This window comes from Phocoena phocoena, chromosome 15, assembly GCF_963924675.1.
Source record: "Phocoena phocoena chromosome 15, mPhoPho1.1, whole genome shotgun sequence".
Classification (NCBI taxonomy): Eukaryota; Metazoa; Chordata; class Mammalia; order Artiodactyla; family Phocoenidae; genus Phocoena; species Phocoena phocoena.
Genome location: NC_089233.1, coordinates 24150711 through 24167862, shown reverse-complemented (window position 1 = coordinate 24167862; position 17152 = coordinate 24150711). Strand labels below are relative to the sequence as shown.

At 49.9% G+C, this 17152-nt stretch overlaps 1 protein-coding gene across 1 annotated transcript in view; it reads left to right on the top strand.

Annotated features, from left to right (window-relative positions):
* XYLT1 (xylosyltransferase 1) overlaps positions 1 to 17152 on the top strand; it is a 190768-nt gene that overhangs the window by 105125 nt on the left and 68491 nt on the right. Inside the window, exons 3-4 of the mRNA XM_065893202.1 lie at positions 8257 to 8429; positions 9410 to 9612. Coding sequence (XP_065749274.1) covers positions 8257 to 8429; positions 9410 to 9612 — 376 coding nt within the window. The remainder of the gene's footprint in view (positions 1 to 8256; positions 8430 to 9409; positions 9613 to 17152) is intronic.

Here is a 17152-nt window from a genome sequence, read left to right as displayed (position 1 = left end):
CGGCTGATTCACAGCAGAATCAGGGTTTAGACCCAGACTTGTGGCCCTTGGTGTGCTGCCCAGTGAGAGAAAGGCCCTTCGGCCCAAGTCTGACAAAGAACCTGGAGCCTGTCAGGCTCTCCCCTCCGATGACATGAACCCCACTCCGTGCGGTGTGCCTGGTGGGCAAGGGTGCCCCATCCCCAAGCACGAATCACCCCACCGCCAGCAGGGCCAGGGATGGCTCGCTCATCCCTCTTTATTTTTTAAAAAATTTTATTGTATTTTGGAAGAACACTTAGCACGAGCTCTACCCTCTTAGCACAGCTTTAAGCGCACAGTGCAGTGCCGTTGGCTGCAGACGTAGTGCTGTAGTCAGGTTCTCTAGAGCTCGTTCATCTGCCTTTTGCCTGAAACTTTTTGCCCATTGATGATAACTCCTCATCTCCCCGACCCTTCAGCCCCTAGCCACCTTCCGCTCTTCGAGTCTGTGAATTAGACCGTGTAAGATAGCTCATATGAGTGGGATCACACAGGATTCGTCTTTCTGGGACTGGTTTATTTCGCTCAGCGCATGTCCTCAGCGTTCATCCTGGTGGGAACGCAAAACGGAGTAGCCTCAATGGAAAACAGTATGGAGGCTCCTCGACATATTAAAAATAGAACTACCTGTGACTAACCCAGTTTATAGAAGAAGAAGTGACAACCGGAGAGGTGTCTTTCCAAAGCCCCCGCGGTGAAGAGGCAGAGCTGGACCCAGTTCTGAGCCGCAGAGCCCGTGCCTCGCTGGCGGCAGGGAGCTGGGCCCACCCCTGATCCAAGAACCGTTTGCACACAGCCTCGTCTCCACTGGTCTCCAAGACCCAGCCTCCCCTCTTATTTGGAACCAAGTCAGAAAGCTCCCCTCGCAGTAGCCGGAAGAGGCCCTTTCAGAGTATAAGTAGAATCGAGGGCTTTGTTGGTTGGAATAACTATTCCAGTCAAGAGGCTCCTTCGTTTTGCGTTTGTTATTTAGTCATTGTTTTCAGAGGCAGACGCTGCAGAGGGAGATCCAGGGTGTGGATGTTTATTTGCAAACCGTGGGCTCTGGGGTGTACACAGCCCTGGGAGACTGTGCCGTCTTGGGTAGGACGCTGGAGCTGGGCCCACTGGGTCCACCAGACTTGATCCACATCCTTGGGGACGAACAGCCAAATAGAGTAACACTGATGGTGATGATAGCTATTCTAATGGACATGGGCATCCACGAGACAGGCTCTGATGGTAACATACCCACTTTTACAGCTGAGAGAACCGAAACTTAGAAAGGTGGCTTACCTGGTCCAAGGTCATGCAGACCTGCCTGACCAGAGGACACGCTCCTAACCCCTGCAGCTTAACTTTCTCCTCCCAGATCATATTCCTACAAGGTACCACAGGCGTGATCATTGCTAGCATCACGACATCTGCACAACCCATTGACCCTTGCCAAGTACCTTCATCTTCGCCATCTCTTTAGGGCCCAAGGTTTACGTCGTCCTTATTCGACCATATTATGATAAAGAAACACGCAGAGCTTGGGTGGGTAACAGGCCTACGGTGGCACAGCCCTCCATGAGTCCTTGGCCTCCACACCTGCATCACAAAAATATACTTGATATGCTTCCCTACAACCCTGGGTTTTTAACATTTGTCTGAAGTCAGCTTTCCCCGCTGCCTCTAATCACTCTGATTCTTCCACCTATTTTCTGTTTTGTGCCACAGGAATCTGATTGTACTGTTAAACTCATAGATTTTTTTTAGGAGCCGGGCAGTGTTTGGGTTTCAGTCTGTGAAGACACACATAGCTCTGACCACATGTCATTGTTTTCTGTCCTGCAGCTGGAAAAAAGTCAACTGACAGGCTTCTAGGAACAGATTTTTGTCTTTTGGAGATGGGGACAATTGGATCGAGCATAGTGGCCATGCTAGGGCTCTGGCATCACAGACCAGCTCCGTTCCCAGCTCAGCCAACTCCTAACTGGGATGTCTCTGAGCTCCAGCTTCCTCAGTTGTATAAGAGGAAGGTAATAGCTCTTTTCTCATAGTGGTTTGGATAGAAGTAAAAAAGTCATGCACAGAAATTGTTTTACACATAGTAGGCACTCAGTAAACAGTATTAGAACTAGCAATAAGCATCACCTTTATTGTTAGGTTCTATTATAAAAGTAATGCATTTTACAAAATGCAGTTAACGCGGCAAAGTGTAAAGAAGAAATGAACACCGTCGTGCCACCATCTGACCCTCTGTTAGTATTTTAGTCCATGTCTTTTAAATTGTTATGGATTGCATTGTAGGACTTCTCTTTTGCTTAATATATTATAGACAACGTTCTATATCAACAGGTATTACTAAGACCTTTGGGTCGACTCCTATTTTGGACCATTATACACACTATTGAGGTGGAGGCCCCAGGACCTTTGCACTTGCTATGCCAGCTGCCCAGAATCCTCCTCCATCCATGATAATTGCATGACTCACTCCCTCAGTTCACTCGTTCAAGCTTGTTCAAGTGTATCCACTTCACATCAGCCTATATTTGGCCACCATAGCCAAATAAACCCCGCCCTGAACATGCTTAAATTTTTTTCTTCATAACCTATGTCACTGTTTGCAATCGTATTCTCTATTTGCTTACTTTTTTAATGGCTTTCTATCCCACTAGCCTAAGCAGCATTTGGGAAAGGACTCTGTTGTGTCCACTGACAGGACCGGAACTGTGCCTGGCACAGAGGAGACGCCGCATTGAGTAACTAATTGAACAAAGAAAACATCCTATACATAGAGATGGGCATATTTGCCTTCTCCTCCCCCAGGGTAGATTTTTAGGCATGGAGTTACGGGGTCAAGGGGACTGCATATTTAACGCTGTATGCAGTTCCCACATCACCAAGCTGTGCCGGCTGCCACCCCCTCCGGCAGGGTGGGAGAGAGCCCATCCCCAGTTCCCGCCCCGCTGGGAATCTCACCACAACCCACTGACGATCCCACTCCTGGTGCAGGAGGCCGGGTGCTTTCCAGGAGCACAGTCCCAGAAACGGTGGCCCGGGTGGAGGAGACCCACCCCCAGGGGGGCCTCTCTGCCTGGTCTACGGGGTGTTTTCTTGTCCTCTCCAGCGACCCCGTGTCTGAGCAGCTTGCCAGAAAGGGCGATGCAGCAGCCGGGGGTGTGGAGCAACTATAGGAAGCTGGTGACTGGCACCTGGCAAAGGGCACCTCAGCCCCTTTGAACAGTACCCCACCCTGCTGCAACTCGGGGCAGAGAACTCGCACATTCACTCTCCTGTTTATTCGATAAAACCCATCAGGGTCCAACCACGTGCCAGATGGGGAACATTGCCATTGTGGTCATGGAGCCAGCCCGAGGCTATCCCACCAATTTGATGGGCCCTCGGCAAGGCGCTTCGCCCCCCTGAGCCTCACCTTCTTCCTCTACCTCTGGGCTCATACGTGGACAGGGCTGGTCAGGGCACAGGCGAGGGGCAGGTGTGTAAAGGATGGAGGCAGACTGGGGGGCAGGGGGAGAGGAGCAGGCAGCGTCTCAGGCCTGGAGGCATTGTTTGACTCTGAGATTCTGGAACTTTCGTTGGCCTTTGCTTTTAAGGATAGCTGCAGGGCTCTGAGGTCGAGTGCATCCAGCTTTTACAGCGTGGCTCCCCTCCTTCCCTCTGCCTAAGCTGTCTCAGTGTGTGTGTCTGGTTATGTGTGTTTGTCTCCATTTATATCTGTGTGTCTGTCTTTCCCTGTGTTTCTGTGTGGATCTCTCTACATGCGTGGTCCCCCGTATGTGTGGGAGGGGAAGGTCCTCCTGTCTGTTTGCAGGTCTCTCTCTGCGTTTCTCTCGATGTGTGTGGCCTCTCTGTATCCCTCCCCTGATCCCCACCTCTCATCCCCATCTCCATCTCTCTGTCTCCTTTCTGTAGATATTTTTTGTCTTTCTCACCCACCCTTATCCCCAGAATAGCTGTGCTCCAGAAGAACTCCAGGTTTTTGTTCCCCCTTGTCTTTACTGCTCCCCAGACCGACCGTCTGACCCAAGTATGGCTTTATGCTATTCACACCCGGGAGCCTCTGCTGCTGGTGTGGCAGTGTATCCATGTCTGCGTCTGTGAATCTGCTCTGCTTTCTAAAAACCCTAGAGAGAAGTTACAAAAGTCGTTTCTCATTGTCAACACCCAAGTCCCCTTAGACACCAGTGGCCTTCACTCCCCGTACTGCTCTCCAATGCAGCAGAGCGGGGGTGGCAGGAGCGGGGCTGGATTGGGGCCCCTACTCCCGCCTCTGTGCACACTCGCTGTGTGACCTGGGGAAACGTGCTGACCTCTCTGAGTCTCGAGTATGACGTAGAATTCCTCCTGGAGCTAAGTAATGACCCACACAGAGCCCTCAGGACCGGCACTCAGATGACGTCAGCTCCTCTGGACCAGAGCAGCCAGTCTTCTCCAGAATGCATTCATTCACTCACTCATTCAACAACATGGCAAGAGACATCCAGGGCTGGAGAGCGTGGCTGTTCCCAAAGGCCTCATAAACCTCACTTGCTGGGAACTCCAGATCATCATTACCCAGAGACCTTGGGGCAGGGATGAGCAGTATTATCTGAGTGCCACCGGGAGCTCCTACAGAGTGGACTTCCTATGAAGCATCGTATCCACGTTTAAACCTTTGAAAAATCACCCAATGAAATCCAGGTAGAAAAAAGTGACACAAGTAGCCATTGTGTTTTTGTTTTGTTTTGTTTTGTTTTTTGTGGTACGCGGGCCTCTCACTGTTGTGGCCTCTCCCATTGCGGAGCACAAGCTCCAGACGCACAGGCTCAGCGGCCATGGCTCACGGGCCCAGCTGCGCCGTGGCATGTGGGATCCTCCCGGACCGGGGCACGAACCCGTGTCCCCCGCATCAGCAGGCGGACTCTCAACCACTGTGCCACCAGGGAAGCCCAGTAGCCATTGTTTTTAAGCATCCCTTCCTTTGTTTGATAAATAGTCTCCAAGGGAAGTGGAGAGAGGTTACAGCCAGCCCTGTGATAATTACGCTGCCTTTGGGCTGTGGTTGCGGGAAAGAGAATGTAAGCTTTTCTCATATGTCATTATCTTTTTACTTTGGATTCTCACATTCCTTAATCCATTCATAATCCATTTGTGAAAACAGCCTCACAGCCCATGTGCCTTTGTGCTCAAGACTGTGTCCAGGACTGGCAAGTAGGAGGGTTTAAGGATTCTGGGTGGTTGGTTGGATGGATGAATAGGTTGTTGTGTGAGTGTTTAAAGGGACATGATCCTTCCAGGCACACCTCTCATACGACCACCAGGAAGGCCCAGTGTATTTGCAAGTGGTTTGGAGAGAAGATTAGAGGGTGGTTAATAAAACCCTCTGCTTGCTCCCCAGTTTGTCTTCAACCAGAGCCAAGATGTTAATTATCCCCAGGATTGCAGCTACTGATTGAACAGTCAAGGAGACAAAGATGGTGGGGTATCAGGAGAGCGCGGGGAAGTGGGCTCCGGAGCTTTGGGCTAAACTCTCTGCGGTCTCCTCTGTCCCTGCGGGCAGATTGTTCACTCCTTCCCCACCCTCCAAGAGCATACTTCTATCATAAAACAATTGAGCATTGTCTTCTGTTTTTCCCACTTGGCTGAGAGCTCCTCAAAGGCAAGGATATTTTCCCCCAATTTTAATTTTCTAGTACCTAGCACAGTATAGGCTAAGTTAATATTGCGTGGATCAGTGAGTTGATCGTTAGATGTTTGGAAGAGTGGATGCATGGATGATTTGCTTGGAGGATGATGGGTGAGTGGATGAATGGATGGTTGGGTTTTTTGGGGGAGGTGATAGGCCATTGAATGCTTTGCTAGGTGGGTAGTTAAATGGTTTGTTGGATGGGTGGTTGAATTTGGACGGATGGATGGATAGATGGATGGATGGATGGATGGATGGGTGGATGGAGGGTGGATGAAAAGATGTAACCTGATTGGCCACCTAGAGTCAGCCTCCCACATGATACACGAATCCACCTTGCAATGCCTCTGACTTCCTCATGTACATGCCAATCTACCTGCAATAACTAATGTACAAGATATTTCATTAACTAAGCAGAATTGTTATAAACATTTCCAAATTCTGGGTATGGTAATGTAGTGTATATTAGTGGTTAAGCACATAGGCTTTGGAAACAGACCTGGGTTTGAATCTCAGCTTAACTTAATTAAAGCAGTGTGACCTTGAACAAATAAATCGCTTGGCCTCTCTAAGCTGTGGTTTCCTCATTTGCAAAACGGAGATAATGGCCCTACCTTTCAGGGTTGCTATAAGGATTAAATGAAATAATTAATGGTAAGGACTGCTGAATGCTCAAGAAGGGTACTGTAATCGTTATGGTACCAAAATGTACCCACCTGTAACTTTTATTTTCACCAAAAACCAGATGTGTGCCAGATATTCTTACAGTGTTATGTATCCAGTGACAAGCATTCTGATACAGTCCCTCATCTTTTGGCGTTTATGTTCTAGTAGGGGGGTTCAGACAATAAACAAGGAAACAATTTCAGATGGTGTTAAATGCTATGTAGAAAATCGAAATAGGTCGAGGTGAAAGAGAGAGATGTGGTTGGTGGGGGCCAGGTGGCCTTATTGTGACCTGTGAACCAGTGATAAGAAGATGTAGCCATACGAAGATCTAGGGAGAGTGTGTCCCAGGTGTCAGGAATGGCCAGTGGAAAGGTCCCAAGGCAGAGACGAGCTTGCTCAAGGAAAAGATAAAAGGCCAGGGGGCGAGGTAGATGGTAGGGGCGATCAAGGCCCAGGGGTGTGCAGTCATATCTGCGGGAAGCAGGTCCCGCAGGCCATGGACACGATACACGCTAATCTCATTCCGTCCTCTGGGACAACATAGAAGGAGCCTCGCTCATTTGGTGGCCATTCAGCTTCCCAGTGGCAGCTGACAGGCTCCCAATCTCCTGACCTCCAGGCTAAACAGTCCTAATTCTCAGCTTTCCCAGTTGACAGTCGGAGACACCTGCAGCTGCTACCCTGACACGGTTCTGAGTCCCACAAACCTAGAACCCACAAGAAATCAGTTTAGACCCAAAGGAAATTCGGCTCAGGAAAACCAGGATATTTCTAGTTGGGCCTGTAATGAACTGAACCAGTAAGCTGTGTTCCTCCCTGAAACCTTGCCCCTGGAGCATTTGCAAGGGAAGAAAAGGAGAAAAGGTGTCTTTGAGGCTGCTTCCAGGAGAAAAGATGTCTGGAATCATTTATTCAGGAGCACCTGGTATAGGTTCTGGGCTTTCAAAGAAAAAGAAGCTCTGACCGTGGCTGATCTCCACCCGGGCTGATCCAGGGGCTCAGATGGGTTCATGAGGACCTAGACCCCCTCCATCGCTCAGCAGTGCTTCCCTCTGTGTTGGCTTTCCTCTCCCTGTGGGGACCAAAGGGCTCTTAGCATCTACCAGTTTCATGGATTGCAAACCTCTCTCATCTAGTAGTTCCAACAAAAGTCCAGAATTCTGTCTTCTTGGCTGAACAGCTTGGTTAGGGCTGAACCGTACCTACTGTGGCCAGAGAGAGGCGGTGTCCTGATTAACCAAGCTTCATCCCTGTGACCACCCCTGAAATTGACAATGGAGAGAGACCCACTCCTGCCACACAGACTGAGGATTGAGGAGGGGGATGATGCCCCCCAAGATATCAGATGATAAATTTCCCATTATGCAAGATGGATAACTTGTAGGGATCTGCTGTACAACACTGCTTATAATCCACAGTACTATCCTGTCCGCTTAAAAATGTGTTAAGAGGGTAGATCTCATGTTATCTGTTCTTGCTACAATTTTTTTAAAACGGATGCTCTTAGGAGGAGAAGGGAGAGTGTATTCTGGACAGGCAAAAACAGCACGTGTTTCTTGCGTTTCCCAACTTGAAATTAACTGCTCCTTCCTCTGTGATTCAGAAATACACCTCTTACATCTCTCATCTCCTCCTGCCTTGTTCAGTAGTTTAATATGTGTACACATGTCTCCGTCCGTTCTTTTCAGCTTCCTGGGGATGGAAACCATATCTTCAGGTCCTCAGGGTTCCTACTCCTGTTGTACCAGGACAGCGTAAGGGTCCAGGACTTGTTTGGTTAAGTTGAATCAGGTTTCAGGGCCCCATATGACTACTTTGCCCCTCAAATAGTTTCCGGGGAGAAGCATCAGAGAAACGCCCCCCCGAGGACGACCGAGCTCACCCCACCTCTGTGGTTTCTCGGGTTTTCCCAGGCAAAGCCAACAAGAACATTCAGTGGGATGAGGATTCGGTGGAGTATATGCTGGCCAACCGGGTCAGAATCGCCTTTGTCCTGGTGGTCCACGGCCGCGCCTCTCGGCAGCTACAGCGCATGTTCAAGGCCATCTACCACAAAGACCACTTCTACTACATCCACGTGGACAAGGTGAGGACCGCCCTTTCTCTGCAGGTCTGTCTTCCTCTCTCTAAGCTGACCTCTCCTTCAGGGAAGGCTTGCAGGCTGAACAGCTGCTTCCCCCCAGAGCATTTGATCTTGAAGTGCCGTGTGTGTGTGTGTGTGTGTGTGTGTGTGTGTGTGTGTGTGTGTGTGTGTGTGTGTGTTGGTTCCAAAGTTCCCAGCTGTGACTTTAGACTTTCTCCATAAACATTGTCATTCGTACCTCTTTTCCTCACTGTCCCACTGCCCGATGCAGTGCCTGTCGCTCTGTGAAGATAACTAACCCAGGGGTGGGCACACTGTTTCTGTAAGTGGCCAGAGAGCAAGTATTTCAGGCTTTGTGGGCCATACGCTCTGTCGCAGCTACTCAGCTCTGGCATTGAAGTATGAAAGCAGCCATAAAAAACATACGTAAATGAATGTGTGTGACTGTGTTTCAGTAAAACTTTACAAAAAACCTGCAGCCAGCTTGCTGACCCCTGAGCATCTTGTTCCAGAGGTTTCTGTCGGTCTGCTGACGTGACATGACTATGTCTTTGGTCAAGAAGGCAAAGGGGATGCCTATCCAAAAAGTTTGCTTCTTGCAGGCCTGCGAGAGGGTAATGGAGAAATTCTACCTCTTGAAATACTCATCAGCTCTAGATGCGGCTATATTTCTTAGCTTGTTTACCTCAGACCATATGTATCCATCTTATAGAAAAATGCAGACTCCCAGGCACCCGCCTACACCTAGTGAACCAGTGGCTTAGAGGCGGGGCCAGGGAATCTGCATTTCAGATAGCTAAAGTAATATTTTAAAAATAATGAAGTTCGAATAGCAATGCAGAAAGACACCCCGGGCCTGAATCAGTTACTTGGCAAAGTTCGGAAGCCCTGTCAGCTAGAAGGGAAGGGACAGAGAGGGGGCAAGGGACAGGTCTTGGTGTTTTCTGCTCTGCTGAACGTCACCCTTTCTCTCCTGGGAAAAGCGCTCTAATTACCTGCATCGCCAAGTGCTCCAGTTCGCCAGGCAGTACAGCAACGTCCGCGTCACCCCCTGGAGGATGGCCACCATCTGGGGGGGAGCCAGCCTGCTGTCCACGTACCTGCAGAGCATGCGGGACCTCCTGGAGATGACCGACTGGCCCTGGGACTTCTTCATCAACCTCAGCGCAGCTGACTACCCCATCAGGTAAGGCGGCCCGGCCCCAGGCCAGCCTGCTTTGGAGTCCCGCTTCCCCTGTCACAGCTGGGAATCCAGAGGCAGAAGCAGCCTGCCTCCTGTCTGGAGAAGCCTTTCTGCCTCTGTGAGACACATATGCACTGTCTCCATGAGATCTCTCTGCACAGGGTCCACCCTGAGCCTGAGAATCACGTGAGCATTCGCTCATTCATCCACTCGTTCAACAGAGATTTCTTAAGTACGTGGTGTTTCCAGCTCTGTTTGAGAACACACTGCAAAGGCCAAAACCTTTGCAGTGGGGGAGACAGACAGCACATAAAATAAGTAAAATGGTACATCAGAGAAATAAGGCAGAGAGCAGCAAGATGAGAGTGGCCAGGAACGTCCTTCCCGAGAAGAATGGAAGACGCCGATGGAGTGAGCCACCCAGACAGGGAGAGTGGTCCAGGAGGAGGGCGGAGCTGGTGCTGAGCCCTGTGGATGCCTGGTGTGTTCCAGGAACAGCAGGGCTCAGGGTGGCTGGAACAGAGTAAGTGAGGGGGGGAAAGTGGTAAGAGACAGAAGCCAGAGAGAAAATTGAGGTGAGATCATGGAGGTTCTAGAATTTGGCCATTACTCAAAGAAAGATGGGAATCGCTGGCGTGTTTGGGGCAGAAGAGGGTCAAGGTCTGACTTACGTGTTAATCTGAAAGGGACAAAATGGAAGAAGGAGGAGTGCTGTGACAGCCCGGGCAGAATCACAGACAGGCGTCTCCGGGCTGTTGGAGGCCCGTGATGTGTTCACCTGGCTCCTCTCAGATTTTAACACATGAGTTGATTGCCCACATTTTAAAACCGGGAGATTGCAACTGAAACTCCAGATTTCTAGCTTCTCTTGAAGCCCTCCCACTGAACCTCCAGGCTGCTTGGCCACAATTGTGGGCAGCTGGTGGAACAGCCAGCAGCCCCTAGGCAGAGAGAAACTCAGATGCCACCAGGAAGCCCTGTCCCTTTGCACGAACGTTGGTCTACTCTTTAAAAGAGACGTAAGCAAAGAAAACCCCTGGAGATCTGTAGAGGGGAAAAAAGGCAAGAAAATGAACTATATTTCCTATCAAGAAGGCAGCTCTTTGCTTGACTCTGTCTTCCATCTTGATTTTTTTTTTTTTTTTTTTGCGGTACGCGGGCCTCTCACTGCTGTGGCCTCTCCCGTTGCGGAGCACAGGCTCCGGACGCGCAGGCTCAGCAGCCATGGCTCACAGGCCTAACCGCTCCGCGGCATGTGGGATCTTCCTGGACTGGGGCATGAACCCATGTCCCCTGCATCGGCAGGTGGACTCTCAACCACTGCGCCACCAGGGAAGCCCCCATCTTGATTTTTGACAAGGCTGAAAAGGAGAGGTGAACGGGGTGAAGGGGAGAGGGCCTTCCTTCCTCTCCTGGCACTGGGTATAGCATTCCCAGAAGAGCTAGATAAAAGTTTTTGTCATTGTTGTTTAATATTCCTTTATCCGGGCAATTTTCAAACATGCACAAGAATATGAGACTAGTATAGTGACCCCCACGTCACCCAGTTTCAACTGTAATCGATTCACCTTGTATCTATACAAGTACAGACTTTCATCCTCTTCCACCAACCCTTGGTGAAGCATTTCCAAGACGTCATATAATTGTATCTGTAAATATTTCAGTAAACATATCTAAAAGGTAAAGTCTCTCTTGGAATTTAACATCAATTTGATTATCACACCCAAAATATTAACAGTCATTCTTAATGCCATCAAATGTGGCGATCACATATTCCCAGGAGTTTGGGTTTTGAATCAAGATCCATATAAGATACAGGCATGGAGGGAAGACCTCTCTTTAAAACTAGCAATGGCTTCTGTCTCCTTTCCTGTGCCCCTTTCAGTCCTGGGCTTGGTGGCATCCCATCATCTGCTGGGAGAATCTGGACCTTGGAGGAGGTCAAGGGAAAGCACAATCCTTGGTTAGTTTACGTAGGATACTCCTGGCACTCTTTGAACCTGAGGAAAATAATGGGGATTAGAAAGATACCAGTTTTCTTTTATCCATAGGGTGGCAGGAATACAAGGGGGTGATTATGAAGTATCTCTGGCAGACTTTTACTTACTTACTTATTCATTCGTTCAAACATTCATTCCACAAACATTTATTAAGCAGCTACTATGTTGAGTACTGCAAGCACTCCTTGGGCATTCAGTGGAGCACGGATCCTAGCTGGGAGGATAGAATTAGATAATCATGCAAGGGACACATCATAGTAGGTGTGAACAGACTGTGAAGAAAGGAAGATGGTGTGAGTGGAGGAGGGGCATAACCAGGGGGTCAGAACGGTAGCAGTTTTGAGCTGAGACCTGAAGGATAAGAAGGGATCGGCAGACAGATGGAAAACAGAAGATCCTTCTAGACGAGGATTTCCCAACCTAGACACGAGTGACATCAGGCTGGGTCATCCTGTGTCCTGGAGGCTGCCCTGCTCACTGCTGGCGTTTGGCAGTACCCCTGGCCTCTACCCACTAGATGCCAGCAGTGGGCCCCGCCCCCAATCACCTGTGACAAGCACAGACATCTCCAGATGTTGTTCCCAGAGGAGCAAAATCGCCTCCAACTGAGAACCGTCTGAACAGCCTGGACTCGGGTCAGAGATGAACTAGTTGCCGTTGAGAAATTTAAACATGGCTGGAGTATAATAAACAAAACAGTGAGGAGAGGTGAGTGTAGAGAAGCACAAGGCATGGACGAGTTAGAACATTCTCCCTCCACCTTCCAAATAAGGACCACATTCAGAAATACCCCAGCATGCTGAGTGCAGCTGCTAGCATGGCAGGCACTCCCATCAAGGGTCTAGGGTCTCACTCTCCCACCTCCGGACCTCCTGTGGAGGCCTCAGAGTTCATCTCAGCCTTGGTCGGGTGGTGACACTTGGCCAGAGATCTCAAGGGCAGGTGGGCCAGCCCGTGGCCCTTCCCCAAAGAATCTCATCAGGTCTCAGTGCTGCCCCCCAGAGGCCCTCTGTTGATTTGCAAGTTGAAGCCGTAACAGCGGCCACTTAGCCAGGTCACCTCGGCCAGGATGTCAGGATTTCTAGCATTTCGTATGCAGGAGGATGAGTGCTCAGGCTTCCATCTGATGGCTTAAGGTTTGACTCTGAGTTCTGCCACCTTACTAGCGGGTGACCCTTGGCAAGTAAATTCAATCTTTGTGAAATCAGGTTATAACAACAGAACCGAGCAGAGTTTGGGCACTTAGAAAGCTCAGTAAATGTCAACTGTTAATTCCCAAGCTGTCTCCAAGGCTGCACCTCATAATCTCCAAGAAAGATCCAGAAATCCTTTCTCAGACCGTGCGCCCCACCCATTTGGGGGTTCAGAGAAGGGAGTCGTCATTTTTTTAGCTTTAATGCTTCAGTTGTCTCGACATCTCTGTCAGTCTGTGTCTCCTCTGCCCCCCACGGCCCTCATTCCCATGTGCCCCACCCCAAGCTCTTCTGGCCACTCACGTTGCCAGCCTCGTGGCCAGAGGCACTTCACGCATCAGGCACTGCTGCTTCCTCTTGCTGTTGTTTTCGTAAAATCGCCCCACACAGAAACATACGAATTTTGCAGATGAATGGTTTTATCCTGGGCAACTCTGATAAGCTTTCACTTCCCATCTGCCGCTCCATCTGTAGCTTCCAAGACCATGACTTCTCCCCTCCCAGGAAGGATGAGCAAACTTAGGAGCCTTCTCGAAGGGGCGTGAGTGCCCAAGTCAGTAGCTTCTACGAGGCTCTGAAAACCTGGGGGGATATCCAAGGGCAGAGGCCACCTATCATGGCTGCTCTGAGCTGTTTGTGGCTTGACATCGCCTGCCCGGTCTGCTGCCTAGTTCTGACTGCTGGCCAGACTCATTGGTCGTCACTGGCCAGTAGCCTCGATGAGACCCTGGACACAGACAGCCTGGCTGCAGAATCTTCCACCACCGACCGGCCGTGTGAGTTGGTACAATCAGCTTCAGCCTTCTGCATCTCAGCGTCAGCACCTAAAAGGGGGCACAGTATCAGTACCTACTTCATAGGGCAGTTAGGAGGATTAGAGGACATGTTGCATGTCAAGGGCTTAACACAGTGCCTGACACAGAAAGTGCTCGTTAAGTGCAGGCTGTTACTCTTATAGTGGTGGAGTAGCCTGGACCCCATGGGCTGGACTTCACCGTCAACTGAGTTGCTTTCCTTTTTCCCTTCACTCGTGAGAAGACCAGGAAAAGATTTCTTGAACCCACATCTCTTTCAAAAGTGGGAAAATCAAAGTTAGACTTGAAGGCTAAAATGTTTCAAGAGAAGCAGGATAGGGGCTTCTCTGGTGGCGCGGTGGTTGAGAGTCCGCCTGCCGATGCAGGGGACGGGGGTTCGTGCCCCGGTCCGGGAGGATCCCGCATGCTGCGGAGCGGCTGGGCCCGTGGGCCATGGCCGCTGGGCCTGCGCGTCCAGAGCCTGTGCTCCGCAGTGGGAGAGGCCACAGCAGTGAGAGACCCACGTACCGCAAAAAAAAAAAAAAAAAAAAGAGAAGCAGGATAGAACCAACTCATCTATGAATGGGAAGACTGTTCTCATGTTTGGAATATGCAAGCGAAGTGTGTTTAAAGAATCCAGGTCTTCCCCCTTCGCCGTTGATGTGACCGCCTGGCCCACCTAGGCTCTGGTTGGAGATGTTTACGTATCCAGCGTGTGAATGAAAATGGATGCTTTCAAGCACTGAGACCCTGCTAGGTCTGGAATCCTCAAAGGACATGATGGTTTTATTCATTATGTTCTATGTACTGAGTAAGGCTGGACACTGCGCTAGCATTCTTCGGTTAGATGGGCCACAGGAAGGGATGAAACCCTAAAGCATCGCGCCGTTGGTCTGCATGGTTCGGGCCAGTAGCAACAGACCCCACACAGTCTATCACTGGGCTCTGTGTCCTAGGGCAAATCAGATGCAAAGGCCGAGTGTGTCCACGGCCCCTCTGGGGCTCATATTCTGTCTGTGGTGTATGTGTGCGTGCGTGGGTGCATGCATGCATGTGTGTAGGTGTGTGCAAGCATGTGGTAGGGGAAAACAGTATTTCAGTTTTTCAAGCTAAAGCCAGGATCTACTAATTCTGCCTCTTGGGGATCCACAGCAACAAGGTCTAACCTAGCGGGACCTACCATGCGGGTATTTAAGCTACACTTGACCTAGACCCAAACCTCTCTCTTGACACACCACCAGGGACCCAGAGCAGGAACCTAAGAGGTTTTCTGTGGCTCCTCAGCAGGAAAGGCCAGCTCGTACAGACAGGAAGCAGGTGTCCCAGCTTTTCTGCAACGTCCCCAAGACCAGTGTCTCCGTAGCACTGATCAAGCAAGACTAGAGCCCAGATCCAGCAGCTGTTTCCTGTGTACCTACTGTGTGCCAGGCCCTCTGCTGGGACCTTTAACACGTGCGTGTCTTAATCCTCATCCCTTAAAACATGACTTCTGGTGTGTAAAAACGTTTAAAGAGGTTAGTATTCAAACAACTTCTAGTGAACTTTGCAGGAAAGTTAAGCCCTTGATAATATTCGGCACGGAGCCTAGTCGCCCTGGGATCTGGGCAGAGGACTCAGGCATCTGTGCACAGTCGATCCCCTGCTTTTCATTCCTCTAGTCAGTTCAGTGATTCTCGAGTGGGTCAAGGAAATCCTGTTGTTAACAGCAAATGCAACCACAGCAAATGCATTTACAGCACTTAGTACATCCCTGGCATGATTCTAAGTGCTATCCATGGTCCTGACAGCAATTCCATGAAGTACATACATACTTTGGGGATCCCATTTTTCAGATGAAGAAACTGAGGCACAAAGATGTTAAGGAACTTGACCACAAGGATACAGCCAGTGATCTTTTTTTTAAACTGAGGTAAAATTCACTTAACATTAAATGAAGCATTTTAAAGTGCTCAATCCAGTGGCTTTTAGTACGTGCACAATGCTGTACGCCCTAGAACCTCCATCTAGTTCCAAAACAATTTCATCACCCCGAGAGGAAACTCCATCCCTCCCCACTCACCTCCCCCCATGAGCCCCTGTCAGTCTCTAATCCGCCTCTCTGGGTTTGCCTACTCTGTATATTTCAGATCAATGAAATCGTACAGTGTGTGATGTTTTGTGACTGGCTCCTTTCACTTAGGATAATAGTTTCATGGTTTACCCACATTGTAGTATGTGCCAGTATTTCATCCTTTTTTATGGCTCAATACTATTCCATTGTGTGGCTATAGCACGATTTGTTTGCCCACTCATCAGGTGGTAGAGCCGGGATTCTTAAGAGCTCCCTGAAAGCCGTGTCTTTTGGCCAGCCTGGATTGTGCCGTATGTCCTGAGGTGAGGACCTCATCAGGTTTAAAAAGATGCAGCTCCGTCACGTGGGACTCTGCACAGCATTGGTACTTAGGGACTTTTGTCGACTGATCCCTGATGATGCTGGGGTCGGGGTAGGGGTGCTGATCTGATGCACCACCGTCCACAGAAGCCTGGTGACCTTTCCCATTCAGCCTGGCCCACCTCTGCCTAGTTCTAGCAGAAAAGCTTCCAGTGATTCCGGTTGGCTGAGGCAGATTTGAGGTTGAAGATGGAAAGATGGAGGCTTAGGGTCAGAGCTCTAAGCTTCCCTTTTTCCCTTTCTCCTTCTTTCACCATCCAAGCCCCTTCTGAAGGCAGCCTGGGGGTGTCCTGGGGAGGAAAGAGCTCAGGCCTGCCTGTGAGGCCAGCTGAAAATGGTCTCGCAGATGAGATCAGGAGATAGGGTTCCTCTGACTTCACTCAATCATGCAACAGATAATTATTGAGCACCTCCTATGTGCCAGACACTGTGCTGGGTACCAGGTGGTCAACGGGAAAGAAGAACATGGTCAGTCCCTGCCCTCATCCTAGTGGTCAAGGGTGCAGACTTCAGCCAGACCAACTGAGCTTGAATCCCAGCTCTTCTGTTTACTAGCTGTGTGAAATTGAACTTGAGAAAAATTGCTTACTATCTCTGGGCCTCAGTTACGTCATCTGTAAAATGGGTACAATAACAGCACCACCCCGTACGGTTGTTAGAGGATGAAACGAGTTAACGTTTCTGTCTGTGACAGCCATTGTTATTGATGGGAGAAGACAGACATTAACCAGAATTAGCAAGTACTTGGTAAGTACTGTCTGTGACAGCCATTGTTATTGATGGGAGAAGACAGACATTAACCAGAATGATCACACGAGTGAACACATGGTCACAAAGTGAGGCAAGTATTCTGAAAGGAAGGAGGGATATAAGAGCACTTAGCAAGCAAAGCTCACCTGGACCAGGGAGCCTGGGGTGGCCTCCCTGAGGAGTCAGCACGTGAACTGAGGTGTGCGAGATGGGTTGGGCTTAGCTAGCAGAAGTGTGCGGGATGATCCTGAGGTAGTGTTCCAGGAAAGGGGATGGCGTGGGCAAAGGCCTGGTGGGAGGAGGGATGCTGGCATGCCGGAGGAGCTAAAAGAAGGCTGACGTGGCTGAAACACAGCGAGCCAGGGGTTGCCTTAC